Genomic DNA, 16,051 nt, shown 5'->3' on the forward strand with positions numbered 1-16,051 from the left:
CACATTTAAGACACTTTGCATTGCTTTCTTAACACTGTTTACCAGACCTCTCTGTGCTTTACAATGCTTCCCTATGCTTTACCAGACCTCTCTGTGCTTTACAATGCTTCCCTATGCTTTACCAGACCTCTCTGTGCTTTACAATGCTTCCCTATGCTTTACCAGACCTCTCTGTGCTTTACAATGCTTCCCTATGCTTTACCATACCTCTCTGTGCTTTACAATGATTCCCTATGCTTTACCAGACCTCTCTGTGCTTTACAATGATTCTCTATGCTTTACCAGACCTCTCTGTACTTTACAATGCTTCCCTATACTCTGGGCTGAGGAATCTGGAAATAAAACTCAGGGGCGACGCAGCCTGGGAAAATCAACTTTATTGAGTGTTTGACAAAGCGTCTTGAGAGAGTGCTGCAAGAAAACAGCAGGCTTCCCCTTTGAGTCCCGAACTGAGGTCTGAACTAAACCTGGCTCAGACCGCGGGTGTACGGGGGGGCTGCAGCTGCTCCTGTCCGCTCTCCCCTCTTCCCTCTCCCGTGCACGAGGCAGCCAGACAGACAGACAGACCCCCTTGTGTTTGCATTGCTTTTTTAATGACTCTGGACCTGCAGAAAGGCAGCTTGATTCCAGCACAGTGAAATAAAGAGCAGTGCTTTGCACGTGTGCACAGCTCACTCAAAGGGAGAACTGTCTTCATCCACAAACACAAATAAAAACCCTGTGCGGAGATGAATCTTGAGGAGGATCCGGGGTCTCTCCACAGCGCCAGGGAGCTACTTCACACTGGGACAGAAAGGACAGCCGCTGTTCTTGCTGGATTGCACCCACACCTTGATACACTGAAACCAAACAAACACCTTAGAAAAAACACACCAGCACTGTATTCAAAGTGCTGCACCCTGGCACCCTGCTGTAAAGCACATGCTCCCACTGCAGCTAAACTGCTCAAGTGTTTATTGAACGTTTACAACACGAAGTCTAGCAACCAGAAAGCAGCAGATACAGTGTTCGACTAAAAGTCTTTAACACTGTCTTCATTCAAGCAAAGAAGCAAAAGATCTTCCACTGAAAACAGCAGGTTGCAGTAGGGTGATGATTGCATTGCTAACGAGAGATGCGATTTGAAAAGAAGCCTGGGTTAACTTTCACGAGCACAATATTCACAGATAGAAACAAACCAAAAGCCTTATCAGGAAGAGAGAAGGAAAGAACACTGTACCTCTGTGATCAGTGTGCGAGCAGCTCAGAGAGTTAGGGTTAGTGTTAAACTGCACCTCTGTACGGTGTGTGAGCAGCTCATAGGGTTAGGGTTAGGGGTAGTGTTAAACTGTACCTCTTTGTGTACAGTGTGGGAGCAGCTCATGGGGTTAGTGTTAGGGGTAGGGGGTAGGGTTAGGGGTTAGGGGTAGTGTTAAACTGTACCTCTGTGTACGGTGTGGGAGCAGCTCATGGGGTTAGTGTTAGGGGTAGGGGATAAGGTTAGGGGTAGTGTTAAACTGTACCTCTTTGTGTACAGTGTGGGAGCAGCTCATGGGGTTAGTGTTAGGGGTAGGGGGTAGGGTTAGGGGTTAGGGGTAGTGTTAAACTGTACCTCTTTGTGTACAGTGTGGGAGCAGCTCATGGGGTGCAGGTTTCCAGGCTCCACGACGTTCTGACACATCAGACACAGCTTCCTGTTCACTGACTGCGGCACCTGAAGAATTCAACACAGACACGCTAACAGCGCAGTAATAACACAGCAGCAACACGCTAACAGCGCAGTAATAACACTTAAAGATCATTGTAACAACACGGTCACGGCACGGTCACAGAATATTAAAAAACTCAATTGTATTTGCAGAAGCAGCGCCCTTTTTTCTTACCGTGGGCTGCCTTGCGGGTAGTGAAGGCATCCGTGGAGCAGGGTGATAAGCCTGGGGCACAGAGATAGGAAAAGGTCCTGTTCCGGTGGAGGGAGGCCCAATTGGGCCGAGAGACTAAAAGAGGTTTGAGAAACAGCAGACACTTGTTTACAGACAAAGATATTCCTGTCTCTGAGTGCTCAGTGGGACTCGGCCTGTCTCGGAGTGTTCAGTGGGGCTCGGCCTGTCTCGGAGTGTTCAGTGGGGCTCTGGTTGTCAGTCTCTATGTGTTACCTGTCTCGGAGTGTTCAGTGGGGCTCGGCCTGTCTCGGAGTGTTCAGTGGGGCTCGACCTGTTTCGGAGTGCTCAGTGGGGCTCTGGTTGTCAGTCTCTATGTGTTACCTGTCTCTGTCTCTGTCTCTCTGCCAGTGTCTGTGCCACCTGCTGGGTGAGCTCCTCCACAGAGAGGCCGGCCATGGTCCCTCGAGACGTCTTGATCTGCTGGAGCACCGAAGTGAGCTGGGGCCTGCGGAGAGAGGGGGAGGGGGGGAGAGAGAGTAATACCTGGTGCAGGTGAGTCTAACAGGACAGTGAGTGCTACCTGGTGCACTAGAGGAAGCGACACTCGAGTTACCTGGCTCTCAGTGTATTACCTAGCTCAGGTGAATGTTACCTGGCTCAGATGAGTGTTACCTGGCTCTCAGTGTATTACCTGGCTCAGGTGAGTGTTACCTGGCTCAGGTGAGTGTTACCTGGTGCACTACAGGAAGCGACTCGAGTTACCTGGCTCTCAGTGTATTACCTAGCTCAGGTGAATGTTACCTGGCTCAGATGAGTGTTATCTGGCTCTCAGTGTATTACCTGGCTCAGGTGAGTGTTACCTGGTGCACTGGGGGAAGCGGCTCTGTAGTTTCTCCAGCAGGACCTCCAGTTTGCCGGCCGGTTTGCTGCTCGCTGGCTGAGGGTTCGAGGGGAGGGGGGATGGGATGCCAGAAGGTTGGGCTGGTGTCTGTGAGGTCACTGTCGCCGTGGGAATGCTCTGTGTCGGCATGGCAGCGGCAGGGGGCGGGTGCTGTGGTGCAGTGAAGGGCATCACCATGGAAACAGGAGGAGCACTCTGACGTAACGCGGGCGGAGGCATGTAGTAATGGGGCATTCCGCCTGGCATCGCCATGGGAACCGGGGGCCGGAAGACAGGAGGGGGCGGCAGAGCCTGAGAGGGGGGAGAAAATACTTTACAAAAAGAATGTGAAGATACACCCTGTACTGTACCGCTGAAGCACACACACGCACACGGTGTATAGTTATCTAACCCTAACCTCTACTGTACCGCTGAAGCACACACACTGTATAGTTATCTAACCCTAACCTCTACTGTACCGCTGAAGCACACACACTGTATAGTTATCTAACCCTAACCTCTACTGTACCGCTGAAGCACACACATGCACACGCTGTATAGTTATCTAACCCTAACCTCTACTGTACCGCTGAAGCACACACATGCACACGCTGTATAGTTATCTAACCCTAACCTCTACTGTACCGCCGAAGCACACACACGCACACGCTGTATAGTTATCTAACCCTAACCTCTACTGTACCGCTGAAGCGCACACACACACACACGCTGTATAGTTATCTAACCCTAACCTCTACTGTACCGCTGAAGCACACACACGCACACGCTGTATAGTTATCTAACCCTAACCTCTACTGTACCGCTGAAGCACACACACACACACACACACACACACACACATGCACACTCCCTGACTCACTCACACACACACGCTCCCCAACACACTCACCATTGGCACAGCTGGCAGGGATGGGACTGGGATGCTTGGTAGGCTCTTCAGTTTCGCCCCGTTCCTCACCAGTTGAATGTGCCCGTTATACTGGTTCTGAGAAAGGATTGAATATAAAGTAAAAAAGCCTGCACAGTGCTGCACCTTCAATAATAAAAACACAATATATCACATATTTGCAAATGTATTGAAAATGGTTAACTGGTACATCCCCTCACCTGCACACTGCCCAGCTCGATGCACCCCCTCACCTGCACACTGCCCAGCTCGATGCACCCCCCTCACCTGCACACTGCCCAGCTCGATGCACCCCCCTCACCTGCACACTGCCCAGCTCGATGCACCCCCCTCACCTGCACACTGCCCAGCTCGATGCACCCCCCTCACCTGCACACTGCCCAGCTCGATGCACCCCCTTGCCTGCACACTGCCCAGCTCGATGCACCCCCCTCACCTGCACACTGCCCAGCTCGATGCACCCCCTCACCTCACCTGCACACTGCCCAGCTCGATGCACCCCCTCACCTGCACACTGCCCAGCTCGATGCACCCCCTCACCTCACCTGCACACTGCCCAGCTCGATCCACCCCCTCACCTGCACACTGCCCAGCTCGATGCACCCCCCTCACCTGCACACTGCCCAGCTCGATGCACCCCCTCACCTGCACACTGCCCAGCTCGATGCACTCCCCTCACCTGCACACTGCCCAGCTCGATGCACCCCCTCACCTGCACACTGCCCAGCTCGATGCACCCCCTCACCTCACCTGCACACTGCCCAGCTCGATGCACCCCCTCACCTGCACACTGCCCAGCTCGATGCACCCCCCTCACCTGCACACTGCCCAGCTCGATGCACCCCCTCACCTGCACACTGCCCAGCTCGATGCACCCCCCTCACCTCACCTGCACACTGCCCAGCTCGATGCACCCCCTCACCTGCACACTGCCCAGCTCGATGCACCCCCCTCACCTCACCTGCACACTGCCCAGCTCGATGCACCCCCCTCACCTGCACACTGCCCAGCTCGATCCACCCCCTCACCTGCACACTGCCCAGCTCGATCCACCCCCTCACCTGCACACTGCCCAGCTCGATGCATCCCCCTCACCTGCACACTGCCCAGCTCGATGCACCCCCTCACCTGCACACTGCCCAGCTCGATGCACCCCCTCACCTGCACACTGCCCAGCTCGATGCATCCCCCTCACCTGCACACTGCCCAGCTCGATGCACCCCCTCACCTGCACACTGCCCAGCTCGATGCACCCCCTCACCTGCACACTGCCCAGCTCGATGCACCCCCTCACCTGCACACTGCCCAGCTCGATGCACCCCCTCACCTGCACACTGCCCAGCTCGATGCACCCCCTCACCTGCACACTGCCCAGCTCGATGCACCCCTCTCACCTGCACACTGCCCAGCTCGATGCACCCCCTCACCTCACCTGCACACTGCCCAGCTCGATGCACCCCCTCACCTGCACACTGCCCAGCTCGATGCACCCCTCTCACCTCACCTGCATGTTGCCCATCTCGATGCGCACTCGCCCGATCTGTGTGTCCCACTCGTGTCTCTGCTGAAGGTTGTCTATCGAACCCGGACCCAGTCTGCACAGCGGACACAGAACAGAGGACACTGCTCATGGCTAATTTGTTACGCCTCACTCCTCACGTTAGCTATCTGAAGCATGCAGATGCAACTTTAACCACCTCTACCCCTCCACTACACCCCTCCCTTTTTAGACTTTAAAACCCCAGCCACCTCTCCCGCCCCTTTAAGACCACAGAGTGCGCTCCGCAGACAGACTGACCGCAGGTTTTGCAGGTGCTGCTCCGCCTCTGTCAGCCACTCCTCTGTCTGAGCCAGCATGTTCTCTCTCTGGCACTCCAGAACCGCCACCTGCAGAAGAGACACGATCAGACAGATCAGCCAGGCTCTCCAGAGTACATGCTACACCAGTGTACTTTTGGGAAACTTTTTCTGGCAACTTGTCGTGCCATTTTTTAGCAATTACCACCATTGGAATAGTTCATTCTAAACTATCTTGATTTGAACAACTTAATGAACATTTGCTCGAAAATATCCCCTACAGTAAGTTTTGAGGAAAAGCTTGAAAAGTTGCCTCAGCTTTTACGCTGAGCCTGCCTCAGCATTAGCCCTGCCTGCTGGCACTGTGACCCCCTCGCCTCACCTCTGTGTTCAGCGCCCTCCTCGTCTCCTCCTCGATCCTGGGATTCTGTGACCCCCTCTCTCACCTCTGTGTTCAGCGCCCTCCTCGTCTCCTCCTGGATCCTGGGATTCTGTGACCCCCTCTCTCACCTCTGTGTTCAGCGCCCTCCTCGTCTCCTCCTCGATCCTGGGATTCTGTGACCCCCTCTCTCACCTCTGTGTTCAGCGCCCTCCTCCTGGATCCTGGGATTCTGTGACCCCCTCTCTCACCTCTGTGTTCAGCGCCCTCCTCCTGGATCCTGGGATTCTGTGATCCCCTCTCTCACCTCTGTGTTCAGCGCCCTCCTCATCTCCTCCTGGGATTCTGTGACCCCCTCTCTCACCTCTGTGTTCAGCGCCCTCCTCCTGGATCCTGGGATTCTGTGATCCCCTCTCTCACCTCTGTGTTCAGCGCCCTCCTCGTCTCCTCCTGGGATTCTGTGACCCCCTCTCTCACCTCTGTGTTCAGCGCCCTCCTCCTCGATCCTGGGATTCTGTGACCCCCTCTCTCACCTCTGCGTTCAGCGCCCTCCTCGTCTCCTCCTGGGATTCTGTGACCCCCTCTCTCACCTCTGTGTTCAGCGCCCTCCTCGTCTCCTCCTGGGATTCTGTGACCCCCTCTCTCACCTCTGTGTTCAGCGCCCTCCTCCTCGATCCTGGGATTCTGTGACCCCCTCTCTCACCTCTGTGTTCAGCGCCCTCCTCCTCGATCCTGGGATTCTGTGACCCCCTCTCTCACCTCTGTGTTCAGCGCCCTCCTCGTCTCCTCCTGGGATTCTGTGACCCCCTCTCTCACCTCTGTGTTCAGCGCCCTCCTCCTCGATCCTGGGATTCTGTGACCCCCTCTCTCACCTCTGTGTTCAGCGCCCTCCTCCTCGATCCTGGGATTCTGTGACCCCCTCTCTCACCTCTGTGTTCAGCGCCCTCCTCCTGGATCCTGGGATTCTGTGACCCCCTCTCTCACCTCTGTGTTCAGCGCCCTCCTCGTCTCCTCCTCGATCCTGGGATTCTGTTCCGTTAGCTGACTGCGCAGCTCAGCCAGCTCTCTCTCCCAGCACTCCCTGTGAGACAGAGACACGGGGCACAGTCAAGCCATCAGGGAGAGGAGGCAAGCAGAGAGAGGGGGTGAGGGAGGAACAGTGGGAGCATGAGTGCAGCGGTGGTGTTTAGTAACAGAGAGAAACACAGGGTGCAGCAGTGGTGTGTATAGACCTCGGAGTGATTGAGAGTGCAGCGGTAGAGAGAGTGAGACAGAGTGCAGCGGTGGTGTGTGCTGTACCTCTCCAGAGTTTGCTCTCCGATCAGCAATTCCACTCGGACCTCCTCCTCTTCTTGTTTACACAGCAGCCTGCAAGAAAGAGGCACTGATTCAGATTAGCAGGTAACCTCGCTCACTCAATCACTAATACACACACACCTCAATCACTCCTCTCACACACACACCTCAATCACTCCTCACACACCCATCTCAATCACTCCTCACACACCCACCTCAATCGCTCCTCACACACACACCTCAATCACTCCTCACACACACACACCTCAATCACTCCTCACACACACCCCTCAATCACTCCTCACACACCCACCTCAATCACTCCTCACACACCCACCTCAATCGCTCCTCACACACACACCTCAATCGCTCCTCACACACACCCCTCAATCGCTCCTCACACACACCCCTCAATCGCTCCTCACACACACCCCTCAATCGCTCCTCACACACACCCCTCAATCACTCCCCACACACACCCCTCAATCACTCCTCACACACACCCCTCAATCACTCCTCACACACACCTCAATCACTCCTCACACACACACCTCAATCACTCCTCACACACACACCTCAATCACTCCTCACAACACACCTCAATCACTCCTCACACACACACCTCAATCACTCCTCACACACACACCTCAATCACTCCTCACAACACACCTCAATCACTCCTCACACACACCCCTCAATCACTCCCCACACACACCCCTCAATCACTCCCCACACACACACCTCAATCACTCCTCACACACACACACCTCAATCACTCCCCACACACACACCTCAATCACTCCCCACACACACACCTCAATCACTCCCCACACACACACCTCAATCACTCCTCACACACACACCTCAATCACTCCTCACACACACCTCAATCACTCCTCACACACACACCTCAATCACTCCTCACACACACACCTCAATCACTCCTCACACACACACCTCAATCACTCCTCACACACACACCTCAATCACTCCTCACACACACACCTCAATCACTCCTCACACACACACCTCAATCACTCCTCACACACACACACACCTCAATCACTCCTCACACACACACCTCAATCACTCCTCACACACACACCTCAATCACTCCTCACACACACCTCAATCACTCCTCACACACACACCTCAATCACTCCTCACACACACACCCCTCAATCACTCCTCACACACACCCCAATCACTCCTCACACACACCCCTCAATCACTCCCCACACACACACCTCAATCACTCCTCACACACACCCCTCAATCACTCCTCACACACACCCCTCAATCACTCCCCACACACACCCCTCAATCACTCCCCACACACACACCTCAATCACTCCCCACACACACACCTCAATCACTCCCCACACACACACCTCAATCACTCCCCACACACACACCTCAATCACTCCCCACACACCCCTCAATCACTCCTCACACACACCCCTCAATCACTCCTCACACACACCCCTCAATCACTCCTCACACACACCCCTCAATCACTCCTCACACACACCCCTCAATCACTCCTCACACACACCCCTCAATCACTCCTCACACACACACCTCAATCACTCCTCACACACACACCTCAATCACTCCTCACACACACACACCTCAATCACTCCTCACACACACACACCTCAATCACTCCTCACACACACACACCTCAATCACTCCTCACACACACACCTCAATCACTCCCCACACACACCCCTCAATCACTCCTCACACACACCCCTCAATCACTCCTCACACACACCTCAATCACTAATACACACACACACCTCAATCACTCCTCACACACACACCTCAATCACTCCTCACACACACACCTCAATCACTCCTCACACACACACCTCAATCACTAATACACACACACACCTCAATCACTCCTCACACACACACACACCTCAATCACTCCTCACACACACACTCTCAGTAGTTGGAGCCATTTCAGGTTTTACTACACGACAGAGCTTGCTTCCTATGAAGTATCTCTAACTGAAGTCACAGTAAAACACATACTAGCTCTGACAGCTAAGCAGCAGCAGTCTCATCCAGCCCACACACATGCACGTCTCAGCCAGTCTCGCTCTCGCCCCTACCTCTTCACCTCCTCTTCCAGTCTGTCGATCTCGTTCTTCATCTCTCGTTCTTTCTGGCTGCACTCCTTATTTTCCTTCTCAAACTTCTTGCGGTTCTCATCTCTCTTTCCTATCAGCTCCTGCACCTGCTCCAGGGTCCTCTGCAAAAGCAAACACACAAGCAAGCCAGGCTGGGTTACTGAGACACGGCCTGAGGCTGCCAACCTCTCCAACACACTCCCACACACACAGTCGGGTGCAGGGTGTAGCGAGTAGGGTGTATGGTGCAGTGTGTAGGGTGTAGGGTGTAGGGTGAAGGCTGCAGGGTGTAGGGTGCAGGGTACAGGGTGTAGGGTGCAGTATCTGGTAGACTCTGAGTCTCTCCTCTCTCAGTTCCTGCAGGACCCTCGTTTTCAGCTGTAGGGTGTAGGGTGTAGTGTGTAGGGTGCTGGGTGCAGTACCTGGTAGACTCTGAGTCTCTCCTCTCTCTGTTCCTGCAGGACCCTCGTTTTCAGCTGTAGGGTGTACAGTGTGCAGGGTGTAGTGTGTAGGGTGCAGGGTGCAGTACCTGGTAGACTCGGAGTCTCTCCTCTCTCTGTTCCTGCAGGACCCTCGTTTTCAGCTGTAGGGTGTACAGTGTGTAGGGTATAGTGTGTAGGGTGCAGTACCTGGTAGACTCGGAGTCTCTCCTCTCTCTGTTCCTGCAGGACCCTCGTTTTCAGCTGTAGGGTGCAGGGTGTAGTGTGTAGGGTGCAGGGTGCAGTACCTGGTAGACTCGGAGTCTCTCCTCTCTCTGTTCCTGCAGGACCCTCGTTTTCAGCTGTAAGGTGTAGAGTGTGTAGGGTATAGTGTGTAGGGTGCAGGGTGCAGTACCTGGTAGACTCTGAGTCTCTCCTCTCTCTGTTCCTGCAGGACCCTCGTTTTCAGCTGTAAGGTGTAGAGTGTGTAGGGTATAGTGTGTAGGGTGCAGGGTGCAGTACCTGGTAGACTCTGAGTCTCTCCTCTCTCAGTTCCTGCAGGACCCTCGTTTTCAGCTGTAAGGTGTACAGTGTGCAGGGTGTAGTGTGTAGGGTGCAGGGTGCAGTACCTGGTAGACTCGGAGTCTCTCCTCTCTCTGTTCCTGCAGGACCCTCGTTTTCAGCTGTAGGGTGTACAGTGTGCAGGGTGTAGTGTGTAGGGTGCAGGGTGCAGTACCTGGTAGACTCGGAGTCTCTCCTCTCTCTGTTCCTGCAGGACCCTCGTTTTCAGCTGTAGGGTGTACAGTGTGCAGGGTGTAGTGTGTAGGGTGCAGGGTGCAGTACCTGGTAGACTCTGAGTCTCTCCTCTCTCTGTTCCTGCAGGACCCTCGTTTTCAGCTGCTGCTGTTTCTCTGCCTGCGTCTGCTTGTCCAGCACTTCCTGGTAGCGCTCCCGCAGAACCTGGCTCTCTGACATCACTTCCTCCTGGAACACCACATGGAAACAACGGGCTGCACCAATCAAACGATGATCATTTTCATTCAGCCTTTATTTAAGCAGGCAAGCAGATTGAGAACACATTCTCATTTACAACAGCAGTAAAAGCCAAGGTTTACAAAATGAAGAATTGAAAACATCGTCTGAAACAAAGCTCTGTAGTTTTAATTTGATTTGCCTGTGTATCGATCTGTGTCTCACCATGTACTTCCCAGTGACCTGGTCAGTGTTGATTCCTGTCTCTGCCGTCTGGAAGTCCGTCTACAGAGGAGCAGGTAAAGAGAGAGGGGTGGGGGAGAGGGAGGAGGAGGAGGAGGAGGAGGAGGGGGAGGGGGAGAGGGAGGAGCAACTGTCAGCCAAACACTCAGGACTACATTCCAACAGGAGCCGAGACACATTTATGAAACATCAGAGCGGCATTCTTGTTGAAGCTAGGTTGTAAACAGCAGTCTGATGCAGGCTGGGTTTTACTGCCAGCTTGTTCCACCACTGCGTACAGGAAACAAGACCCGAAATGGACCAGACTGCCGTGCAGTGGGATTCTTCCCGTGTGTCATGTATGTGTCTCATCAACTCTGTAAATCTGCTAGTAAGAGACTGGGAGTTTAAATCCTTGGTTTGCACTATTTTAACATTCCATGGGATGGATCTATCTATCTATCTGATCTGATCTGATCTATCTAGCTATCTATCTAGCTGTCTGTCAGTCTGTCTATCTAGCTGTCTGTCTGTCTGTCTATCTAGCTGTCTGCCTGTCTATCTATCTAGCTGTCTGCCTGTCTATCTATCTAGCTGTCTGCCTGTCTGTCTGTCTATCTAGCTGTCTGTCTGTCTGTCTGTCTATTGATCTGTCTCTCTCTCTCATACAGGGGTTGACATTCCAAATGTAACAGACAGCTCTCTCACCTGCACCTCTCTCTCCTCTGTCTGTGTGACCCCATCTCCCTCCCCATCACCCCTGCAATGCAGAGGCTCCCCCTGGCAGGCAGGGGGCACTGTGGTCGCAGGCTCTTCCACTGAGGGACTGGGCACTGTGGTCGCAGGCTCTTCCACTGAGGGACTGCGGGGATCATCACTGGACCAGGGTGTGTACCCAGGCTCCCGCAGCTCCTCTTTTAGGAAGGCGTACACCTCTTCAGCCATTTCCAGCTCCCACCCAGTGAGAGCTTGGATGTGCCCGGTGAACCTCCCCTCGCCGCCCCACACAGTGGAAGCTTCCTTCTCTGCCTGGTGATGGAACGGGACAGGGCACGGCGTGTCCGGCAGGTCTCCAGCGACAGAGAGGGCGTTCTCGCTGTGGGAGGAGAGGAATCGTTGGATGTTTTTATTGGCTCCTAAAACATTTTCAATACAAGTAAATATAAGCCTGATTTAAGCTTGGATTCAAAGCTGCTGCTTGACTCTCACTCCTGGAAGTCAGCACATTCCCAGTAACTGGAACCTCGGATTCAACTCCTTAAACAAGCCCGAGTGAAGCAGACCAGCGTTTTGGACGATGCTGAACCTGTCTATAAACAAGCCCATCAGTGAAGCAGACCAGCGTTTTGGACGATGCTGAACCTGTCTATAAACAAGCCCCTCAGTGAAGCAGACCAGCGTTTTGGACGATGCTGAACCTGTCTATAAACAAGCCCATCAGTGAAGCAGACCAGCGTTTTGGACAATGCTGAACCTGTCTATAAACAAGCCCCTCAGTGAAGCAGACCAGCGTTTTGGACGATGCCTCCTCTAGTGTTGAAACTCGTTACCTGATAGCCATCTGTGTCAGCTCCCTGTCCAGCTGACTGTCCAGCGTGGACGCCGGCTCCTCGTCACTAGGGGGCACGCTCTCCCACTCTCCCGAGGCCATTGCAGTGCGTACAGCTTCAAGAGAGCAGAGAACACAGGGTCAGGGGTCACGCGCAGTGCAGAGGAAGCACACTAACTCATGCTGCACGGCTCTTAAATGAACCTTCCCAGCTGTTTACTGTATGTGAGCCTTTATTGCTTCCTAAGAAATGACTCGAAGGAGACATTACAGGGATGGCAATAAGACTCCACTGCAGTGTTATCCTTTCCTGGTTTCACTGTGAGTTTAATATTAAGACACACCAGGCTGAGCTTGTTACCTATACACTGTGGCTAATCAAGCTTGTAGTAAAACCTGGGATGGGTGAAACTGCTGTGCAACAGGAGTCTTATTATAGGAGGCTGTGTGGTCCAGTGGTTAAAGTCCAGGGCTTGTCACCAGAAGGTCACCGGTTCAAATCCCACCTCTAGCACTGACTGTGTGTGACCCTAAGCAAGTCACTTCACCTCCTTGTGCTGCGGATGAGATGTTAAATCAATGTCCTACTGGAAGTGACTCTGCATATAATGCACAGTTCACAGCCTGCCTCTGTAAAGCGCTTTGTGATGGGGGTCCACTATGAAAGGCGCTATATAAAAATAAAGACATTAATATTATCCTATAGATGCACATCGGTCACAGCCACTCCTGGTTTTGCTGTGAGCAGAGTCACACTTGAGGTGCTGCCTGACCAGGAAGTCCAGGTCACAGGGTTCGGAGTTTGAAGTAAAACCTGGAATGGCTCAGACTGCTACACAGCTGCCACCCTTCCTGCAGTGACGTCAACTCACACTTAAGCACAAGACATGAGCAGAAACATTTCGGTGTAGCATGGCAAGCTGAAATGACATGGAATAACATGCAATACTGCACTAAACCTGATCACCCCACTGAATACACTTGCGAATCCGTGACTGAGGGAGCCGATCAGCCGAGTCGACACTGTAGCCTCTGTATGAAGATGAGTTCAAACTTCAATTCAGAAGAGACGCACGCCGTTTTTATAAACGCCCCGGCGTTTCCGACGCAGACAAACTTTCAAGTATTCATTTCTGAGTTTGTATTAACGTCATTGCGTGATGAAAAAGCAAACTTGAAACTGAAAGAAAAGCAAATTCAACAACCGGATGAAAGTTGAAAACTCCAGTACTGAATGAATTGCTTTTTTGTAGCTCCAATCATCCCACCGCGAAACATCACCTTTACTGAACCGGCTGACCTATAAAACGCCTCAGTTAGTGATTTTAATTCTGCAATACCTGCTCCTCGGTGCCGGACTCTCTCTCTCACTCTCGCACACGCTGCTCGCTGCAGTTATTCAGGGTTTAGGGTGAAAGGTGACGCAGCAGAGGAGCGCGGAGGCGGCGGAAGGGCTCTGAGTGAAATCATTCTGTTGCGTTACACAGCAGCGACATCTTGCGTCGGGTGTGCCGCACAACGCCAGCTCACTGATCAAACACACTATTAATAATAATAATAATAATAATAATAATAATAATAATAATAATAATAATAATAATAATAATATTATTAATTTCTTAGCAGACGCCCTTATCCAGGGCGACTTACAATTGTTACAAGGTATCACATTATACATTATTTCACATTATACAGATATCACATTATTTTTACATACAATTACCCATTTATACAGTTGGGTTTTACTGGAGCAATCTAGGTAAAGTACCTTGCTTAAGGGTACAGCAGCAGTGTCCCCCACCTGGGATTGAACCCACGACTCTCCGGTCAAGAGTCCAGACCCCTACCCACTACTCCACACTGCTGGCCATATTATTATTATAATAATAATAATAATAATAATAATAATAATAATAATAATAATAATAATAATAATAATAATAATAATAATAATAATAATAATAATAATGTATTGTGTTGAATTTAGGTTAACCGGCCCCGCTGCTTTTTTAATGTGTTTATTTTTGGCTAGGAGGATTTAGCAATAATCGTCGAAAACACTGAAAACCAAGCACCTATACAAACGCTGAAATGCTGCACTGGACGCAACTTTCTGTCATTTTTTTTTTTAAGGGTTCAGTTCAGGAATTCCAAAATCCGAGTCCGCTGGGATACCGGAAGTGAAGACATTGTCAGTGTGTCACCTGAATGCGGAAGTGCAGTATTTCACAAAAAAAAGGAAGCGAGACTGGATAGACAGCGTGGGTTTAACTAGTTTAGACATTTATCGTGTGAGAGAGAGAGACTCAGGACAAATACACGGGTTTGGGGACAGGCTGGAGGGGTTAAACAGAGCGATCGGGGGAGAAGTGGAGAGTGGAGAGGGTTTCTTATCGAGCTGAGATCGGGAGGGCAGAGTGCACACCGACACCTAACTCTGTGTTTGCATCAGCGTTGGGTTTGTGTTCAAATCCCGGAGCACCGCTTATAATAATAATAATAATAATAATAATCATAATATCCGGATCTGGGATCCTGTCTCCCAACACTTCCAGTTCCTGCTGTCTCTAAGCACCTGTGCGTGTGTCAGAGTCTCAGCCAGGAGCACAGCGGACCGGCGCTGCTAGACAAGGTCTGTCCGGCCCAGAGCGACTGTCTCCGGCTGAGTGTGCCTGTCTCTCGGCTCTGCTGCTGGGAGATACAACACGAGGTAGGTTTTACTTTTACTAAACCGTTATAATCCAACCGCTAATCCGAGACTACAGAGTTTAAATCTGTTCTCCCCAGACCTCTTTCACGGGTACAACTACAAGACGCGTCGGTAAAGTAGACTCACTTTTCAGCTGGATGTTTGTCTGCATGATTTCTTTTGAGGTTTTGGATTTCATACTGAGTGTTTTGAAGTTGCAGTCCGGATGGTTATAGATTTCAATGGGTTGTTAAAGCTCACCCCTGGCATGTTGCTCTCAGTACAATGGCCAGCAGACACACCCCACTGCCCCAGATTCCCCAAATCTAAAATACAAACCTCATCCGCAGCCAGCACGGCAACCACAAGCTCACATTTCAGGTCTCATCCCTTCCCTCAGGCCAATTGACTTTGTTCACTTTGTCAATGCATCAGAATAAGCTGTATGTATTTAAGGACAATGGAGACGATGACACAGGCACAGCAAACCACCCTGAATATCAGCACTCCAGAGCCTGACAAACACAGAGTAACACAGCATCACACTGACACAGAGTAACACAGCACCACACTGACACAGAGTAACACAGCACCACTGACACAGAGTAACACAGCACCACACTGACACAGAGTAACACAGCACCACACTGACACAGAGTAACACAGCACCACTGACACAGAGTAACACAGCACCACACTGACACAGAGTAACACAGCAGCACACTGACACAGAGTAACACAGCACCACACTGACACAGAGTAACACAGCACAACACTGACACAGAGTAACACAGCACCACACTGACACAGAGTAACACAGCACCACTGACACAGAGTAACACAGCACCACACTGACACAGAGTAACACAGTACCACACTGACACAGAGTAACACAGCACCACACTGACACAGAGTAA

At 51.9% G+C, this 16,051-nt stretch overlaps 2 protein-coding genes across 4 annotated transcripts in view; one reads left to right on the plus strand and one right to left on the minus strand.

Annotated features, from left to right (window-relative positions):
• Window positions 1-360: 360 nt before the first annotated feature.
• Window positions 361-15,321, minus strand: LOC117968473 (RING finger protein 214-like). Of its 3 annotated transcripts, none has more exons than XM_059009440.1 (16): window positions 15,282-15,321; window positions 12,447-12,561; window positions 11,605-11,992; window positions 10,900-10,959; window positions 10,546-10,686; window positions 9,266-9,405; window positions 7,146-7,214; window positions 6,831-6,927; window positions 5,469-5,557; window positions 5,175-5,265; window positions 3,653-3,748; window positions 2,723-3,054; window positions 2,244-2,367; window positions 1,863-1,976; window positions 1,592-1,693; window positions 361-839 (listed from the first exon to the last, which is right to left on the minus strand). In XM_059009440.1, exons 1-16 carry the CDS (start codon window positions 15,304-15,306, stop codon window positions 774-776), a joined length of 2,049 nt encoding a protein of 682 aa, XP_058865423.1. In that variant the 5' UTR covers window positions 15,307-15,321; the 3' UTR covers window positions 361-773. The 3 variants fall into 3 exon arrangements, with proteins under 3 accessions (XP_058865423.1, XP_058865424.1, XP_058865425.1); XM_059009441.1 differs by lacking the exon at window positions 15,282-15,321 and adding an exon at window positions 13,786-13,906; XM_059009442.1 differs by lacking the exon at window positions 15,282-15,321 and adding an exon at window positions 13,405-13,749.
• LOC117397463 (proprotein convertase subtilisin/kexin type 7) overlaps window positions 14,586-16,051 on the plus strand; it is a 50,438-nt gene continuing 48,972 nt past the window's right edge. Inside the window, exon 1 of the mRNA XM_059009439.1 lies at window positions 14,586-15,155. The gene's annotated coding sequence lies outside the window, so the exon portion shown is untranslated. The remainder of the gene's footprint in view (window positions 15,156-16,051) is intronic.

The sequence above is a fragment of the Acipenser ruthenus genome, chromosome 39 (genome assembly GCF_902713425.1).
Source record: "Acipenser ruthenus chromosome 39, fAciRut3.2 maternal haplotype, whole genome shotgun sequence".
In the NCBI taxonomy this organism is placed as follows: domain Eukaryota; kingdom Metazoa; phylum Chordata; class Actinopteri; order Acipenseriformes; family Acipenseridae; genus Acipenser; species Acipenser ruthenus.